The sequence below is a fragment of the Sceloporus occidentalis genome, unplaced genomic scaffold (genome assembly GCF_023333645.1).
Source record: "Sceloporus occidentalis isolate IW3139 unplaced genomic scaffold, rSceOcc1.0.p SCAF_151, whole genome shotgun sequence".
NCBI classification, from domain to species: Eukaryota; Metazoa; Chordata; class Lepidosauria; order Squamata; family Phrynosomatidae; genus Sceloporus; species Sceloporus occidentalis.
The window spans coordinates 1,050,862-1,057,841 of NW_028317131.1; the positions used below are offsets into that span (position 1 = coordinate 1,050,862).

The 6,980-nt window shown below is 44.3% G+C and overlaps 1 protein-coding gene across 2 annotated transcripts in view; it reads right to left on the bottom strand.

The window, feature by feature from the left end:
* Window positions 1-6,442, bottom strand: part of LOC149280618 (transmembrane protein 135) — a 136,206-nt gene extending 129,764 nt beyond the window's left edge. For both annotated transcript variants that reach the window (XM_089500319.1, XM_089500318.1), the window contains exon 1: window positions 6,302-6,442. In XM_089500319.1, the coding sequence (XP_089356445.1) occupies window positions 6,302-6,442 (141 nt within the window). The remainder of the gene's footprint in view (window positions 1-6,301) is intronic.
* Window positions 6,443-6,980: the final 538 nt, after the last annotated feature.

The following is a 6,980-nucleotide window of genomic DNA, read 5'->3' on the forward strand; positions in this document are numbered from 1 at the left end:
GATAACTAAACGGCAGTCTACTGGATAACGTCTGATCCGTCACAAAGAAATAAAGCAGAGCGCTCTACCCCAAACAACAGACCCCCATTGTAATAGAAATGATAAAGGACTTCTTCAGGACACCGCGGTGTCAAAGTTGTGTGGGCATTAGATAGAGAAGATATATTCTCTGTGATAAAAATCATTGTAGAACCCAGGGTTACATAAATGTGGAATAACCAGAGAAGGCGGACATCGCCACAAGAAACCACAGCAGGAAAAGTCTACGTGGAACTTAGGAGCCATGATATGAGAGTTTTAGCTGTACAGCCAAAAAAAAAAAAAAAAAACACCCTCAAATAACAATGAGCTTCTCCGTTGAGAAGGACCGAGCTGGCCGGGCACAATGCATGTGTGGTGTGGTTACTTGAAAGGGATTTTACTGAATCTTACTAAAGTACTCAAACAGAAATGAAAAACACACACAAGGTTCATACTGCAGCCCTGCAGCCGCCCTCACCCGTGGACAATGCTTGCCACTCATAGGCATACCTGGGAACTTCTCAGCTCCGACACTGATGTCAGCGAGCGGCCCTGCTGACGGCGGCGGGCGGTCCCGCTGACGGCAGCGGGAAACGCCCCCATTTAAAGGGAAAAAATGGGCGGGGAGCGGGGCGTGCCAAGACCCTGCTCCCGGAGGAGCAGCGCTCACCCGGCTTTTGAGGGAGCAGCTTGCACTGTTCAAGTTGCATGCCGCTTTCTCAGAGCGACCAACAGAGCCTAGAGTGATAAAGTCAACTAACTGCTCTCCCCCTCTCACCCCTCCAATCCGTCCTCAACACCGCAGCTGGAATAATCTTTCTCTGTGACCGCTGCACTCCTTCTCCGGAATTCCCTTCCTTGTTCCGTCAGACTTTCTCCCTTGAACGCAAATTTCAAAAAGCTCCCCGACAACCCACCTTTTTAGAGAAGCGTGCAACCTTCCCTCCTAACACTCTCAGCCATCGTCCCAATCAAGCCATCTGAGCAATCAATAACTTCAGCAGATCATACAGACCCCATCAACCCATCCCCACCCAAGTAGTCCTCTCGTGTTCCACCTCCCATTTAACCACCGACTAGATTGTAAGCTCACCAGAGCAGGGCCCTCTTCTCCTTTTGTAGCGGTTTATCATCGCGTGTGGTTTTAAATTATTTTTACGGATAGTAACAGCGCTACGGAATCTGCAGGCGCTATATAAATAAATGTAAGTCAAGCTCTTCCTGCAGCAGAAGCTTACTGGGGATGGACCTCAATAATCTATAGTGAAATCAAGGAGCTGATAACTAGCTCCTACTTGTCTATTCAGTATGCTAAACATATCACTAAGTACATAAAACTAGTAACCCGGGATTAAGTAACCAGCATAGGTCAACCGGGGGTACCGTGATAAAAATAATTATTATAATATTATAATTATAATAATAAGCACTATTTTCTACTATTAAACGTAGCTTAAGTAGTACAATCTCAGGTTCCTTCTGCATTTCACCAAAGGCTTTCAGACATGGACTATTTGGACGACAACTCCTTCCAAACCCAGGCTGAAAAACAAAACCCAAATTTAGGGCAATTATGCAATGTTCTCCCAGTTATCAAGTTGCATGGGTTGTGTAGTAAAATCGCATAATATTTGGGATGCTGGGATGTTTCCAACATGCTAAATTCTGCCAAAGAAATCATTTAAAGACCGCTGAAGTTATGCTTTTAATTTTTTGGCATACAGCAGTCTATAAAATTCTCTTTTTGCTGTAATACTAAAATTATATCACCGATTCAGACATTCCCATGAAAAAAAAAAACACATTAAAGAAGCATGAATTATAAATATACAGCTTATCCTGCCTTTACTTTTAATTTAATTTACCATTATTGGACCTATGGCACAAGCAACCACTGTGGAGCACAACGTAGGACTAGTGGGTTCACGATGAGCGAGAGGTCTTTAGGGTCTATGTGCTTTTGTTCCCACCAGATTACATGTTCTAGACCTCCTTTCTTGCAAACATGAGACATCCAAAAGATAATAAAGGTGGCAAATGACGACGCCTCCGACTCTACCATAAAGCCTATGTACGATAAAGCCATCAGCAGAAGCGACACCAAGACAGCTGTTGGTTGAGAGACGACCAACAATGAAGAAGGCTGCGTAGAACCCCAGTACATCTATGTCTAACCGCACGGAACATGGCTGGCTGGAGATAAATATTGCCAAGGAAGGTTGAGGAGTCTTGGGGAGGAACGAAAGAGGTGGAAGCCTTCCTGGTAGTCTCTTATCGAGTAGACCCAGCCATGGCGGAACAGACAGAAGCATCGCAGATCCCATCAAAACCAAGCAGCCTCGGATATCCAACCTCCCCTAACTTCCAAAAGCCCGTTTCAGTGCAACACCACTGCTATAGTGGCAAACATCTGTAAAGTAGCAGTGAATGCCGGAGTTCGACTCAAAAATCAGGTCTTGTGGGACCTAATGGGATGCTGCAGAGTCATCATGAACTTTGAGGTCACATCTTTACACCGTTTCACAGGCTTATCTGGAAAACGCAGGTTTTTGTGCGCGTATTATCATCATCATTCGGGGGGGGGGAGGGGGGTTATACCCAATTTCCAAATCCAGTGTGAAATAAGAGCGCGTAACTAGCATTTTTGGGTTTACTGCTTTGATCGGACATAAATTTTGAAACAAAACCAAAGAAGATAGTGCTTGGAAAATTCTATCATTATTGAAAGCTCTGCGAGATGGACCGAAGTTTCAGTTTACGTGAAGACTAAAGAAAAACTAGTTCACAGGATGAAAAATTATACCGAGAACAAAGCCGACCTGAGCCCCAGAAATCTTTTTTGGTCAGGAACGAAATCCTTGGAAGTTGGATTTATAAAGCCCGGAGGAATTTAAAGTCCCCGTATAAACACAATGCATTAGTTGTTATGTCTGCTGTGACAGTTTTGGCCATCTAAGTGCAGCATGGAAGAAAATCCAGCCTCTCGACGGATTACACGTTCAGGGGGGATACTAATAAATCTCGGCAGTTCTGCACCAAATCCAAGTCTACGTTCATTTTTAGAAGCTTTATTGGATCCTGAAGTATGCAAGGGTTTATTTTCATGAAAAAGGGGGGGGGAAACGTTCTTGACTTTGTTGAGTATTCTGTGCCAGATTCTACTCTTAACGCCACTTTTGACATTCCAAACTCATTATCGTGACCTTCTCTGTGAGATCCCAGACTGAGACGTTTAAGACCCGTGCACACGATATAAGTTAATGCGCTTTTTATATACTGTCCTGATACTAGCAGGGAGCATTTATCCAAAGTATAAATCCTAGATTTCCAGTGAGCTTCTAGACAGGCAACTCACTGCAATGGAGGGGCGAACGGGTGCCATTGCTGCAATCAATATAAGAAGGGAGATCAGACAGACCAGCTTTAAAAGGAACAGTGTTGAGGTCTAGTTTTCAGATGTTAAAAGAGACCGCTGAGGTCTCTGGAACCAATATGGCTATATGAATTTTTTATCACCAGCAGAATAAATTCTTCTTACAAATATTAAATATTAAGTTTTATATCATCCTCCTCCCATTCAGAACTAAACTTACACTTATACTTACTATATAGTATAAACGTACTAAAATGTATAGTTAAATCAGTGAGATTCCCTTAATGTCTCCTTACACATTATACATTATACAGGGCCTCCTCGGCCCTTCATGAGAAATAGTGAAGTGAGAGAGTTAAAATGCCTTGTGATTTCACTGAATAAACCCATATACGTTATTTACAAGTAGAAACTCTTGTGTAAAAGTCACCTACTCTACATAGCAACCGATTGAATGTTCTAGCCGACTAGGTGACTGCACTGGTTGCCATGGTGATAAGGCCGCTTTTAACACCGCACCAGATTGACGCTTTGAAAATAAAAACAGAATTTAAGCTGATTTTGTAGTTTTTTGGGTATTTTGAAATAATAATGTTGATGATACATAAAAGGGCTATCCGTAAATTGTAGAAAAAAAAAATAATCACTAAAATGAGCATCGTTCATACTGCCAAAAAATAGACAGACAGTAAGGAACAAACAGAACCTAAAAAGGAGGTTAGGATCATACGCGAGAAGGATACGGCAGAAAAAAAAAAAAAGAAAGAAAAATTGGAAACAGCAACAGACTGAAGAAAAAAACTAATAAAACATGAAATCAGAAGGAATTTTGATGTGAAAAATAGTAATGAATTATAGATGAATTTGTTTGGAGACAAGCACTATAAAAACAATGTGCTGCGTCTCACAAAGATTGCTGAACCCTGCAGTTTGTAACAATCTCACAAGCACTGTCCCGGAAAACAGAACCAAACAGACAAAACAGAGATTTACTTATATTTTACTTGATTTTTTTTTTCCTATAAGCAGAAGAAAACGTTCAAGTTGCACCAGGGAATCCCTCTTCCTACCACATCCGTAGAAAAACATGGCTCAATCTTCCAACGGCAAGGCATGCCTTTAAAAGGGACCCTTTAAATGTACACGGTCCTCCCCTTGCGAACGCTTTAAGGGACTCCGCAGAACGCCCGTCTCCCCGTATTCATTTGCTCCTTTCCTTACACGCCAGCGCATGCTCAGGCTTCGCTCCGATTGAGTTCAATGGGAGTGCTTTCTTGCCGCTGGTAAGCTTCTGTGGCAATCAGTGGCAGGAAACAGACCAGAGGAGGTGCTCCGCTGCAGCTTCTCCTGAAGGCAAGTATCAAATCACTGATTTCATGCGATCCTCGAGTTCTTCCACTAACCAGAACTGGAGCTGACCGGTGGAGAGTATCGTGCGCATGCGCATTGCTGATTAAGAGTTAACATATCACCTGGCAACGAAGGAGTAGATTCTGATGAATCCCTCAGTGCAGAACTAAAAAAAAATGTTAATTTAAAGGATACCATATGCATTAAAGTACGAGAAGTGGATATTGGACAGTGAGGAATTCCCCTATTAGATTGCATGAGAGTCTCATTTGGGTGAAAATGCAGAGCAGTTCCACTGATTAACCGCCTTGGTAAGCAATATAGCTATGAAAAATTAGGTAATATTATATATACACACACACACACACACACACTGTATATACGTACGTGCACACACACACAAACACACACAGTAGCATACTTAAAGAGGGAGTGGGGGGCTCTCCACCCCGGGTGCCACTCATCAGGGGGGTGCCGTGATGGCTGCCTAACGCAGGCCCGCTGCTTACCACCGTGGCGCCCGTACAGTGTGTGAGAAAACTAATTTTCCCGCTCAGGTTCCTGCTCCCCTGGGCGGTGAAATCTTCAAGAGAGGTAAGGCGGTGCGGGAGAGTGAGTGAATGGGTGAATGAAGTGAGTGTTTATGGGCAGAAATAGGACAGACAGGCTGTTTAGGAGGGAAGAGGTGGCACGGGCAGCCTGATTCAGGGGCAGCTGTCTACCATGTCAATGTTGTGGAGTTAAGGGAGTTACGCTGTACCACCACGTCTGGCTCAGTATGCAATGATAGGAGTTAAGCTGTACCATATCTGTTCAGTAAATGTTATTTATTTAAACTTATATAATTAATTTCTAAGTTAATAACGTTATTTTTTTCAGATTCCTAGTTTTTTTTCCAGTTTAAATGCGGTTGAAATTTGTGAAATAAATATTCTTGCCAACATTAATTTTAATGTAACTCTAGGTACGCTCCTGAATACACACCCACACATTCTGAAAGTTTTAAGCAGAATTAGTTAACAAGATGTGGATACGACGCGTCACATTCACACGCCAGACGCACTTTACTCTACGGACGGCAGCTCCTTATCACGGAGCAAACGACACTGACAGCGTTTAATGTCCAAGGGTAAAGAAATAACGCATTCAGTCCAACGTCTCATATACCCGCACGTGGGGGCAAAAATAAGGGTATAAATGAGAACACCCTGCCACACGCCAAGGAGTCCTCCTTTATAAACAATTACCATGAAGGGCACAGGTCACCTTCCAGCAGACCCCCCCCCCCCCCAGCACACAGTGTGTAGGAATAAGCAAAAGAATGAGAATGCATGAGAGGGCAACCTTTATAATGCCACCCCCTGCAGACTGGACCCATGACAGAGTATAATATGAAGCATTTACAGCTACACGCTTCCTATACAGGTAGTGACAGGGGTGACATTCCCAAATTCTCCTCACACTCACTCACACAAACAGGAAGAGCAGTGGTTCCTGGACCCTCTCGGCTTCCGTAGCCGTCCCCAGCCCCACTCCCTCCCCCCGCACGCGTCTCACCAGGTAGAGGGGGGTATAGATTTTGAAGGACTCCTCCATGGCCCCCCTGGTGATCTGCAGGTAGGAGTTAAAGCATGACGGCTCCCAGGTGTGCCCAATCTCGTAGCAGTTGTGCGGGATAGACTTGCTGTGGGCCGCCATGTTGAGGTACAGAGGAGGCGCGCTGGAGGGGGAGGCGGTCCCCGCTTTACGGCGAGTAAAGGTTTCCCAGGCTGGGGTTACTTGCGAGCAAAGCCCTGGCGGCCTCAGGACGCCGTGAGCGCGCATCACGCCACTCGCGCGCGTGCACGGCAGCTACACACCTCCTGAGCTGGAGGGATGCTCTCTGATCATTTAAGAGAAGACGATGCGGGGGGCTTTACTGGTCCTTTCAGACGTGAGCAGATTAGGAAAAGCTCTGAATCTAGTATTTAGTGTTTTTAGGGTTACAACATGTATAGCACCCAGCTGCCCTTGTTTAGGAAGTGCAGTCCCTCTTTGGGACCCAGATCCTTGTGTCCCTCATTCCTCCCTCTCTTCTCTACGTGCTCAGAATGTTTGCCGGGTGTGAGAGTTTCACAGGGTCCTACAACCCTTAAAGGGCCTGATAATGTGCGTAGAAAACAGCAAAAAATGGGTTTATAAATGAAAATGCATAAATAAAATTCATTATTCTCTCCAAAATAAAAAAAAGGTTACG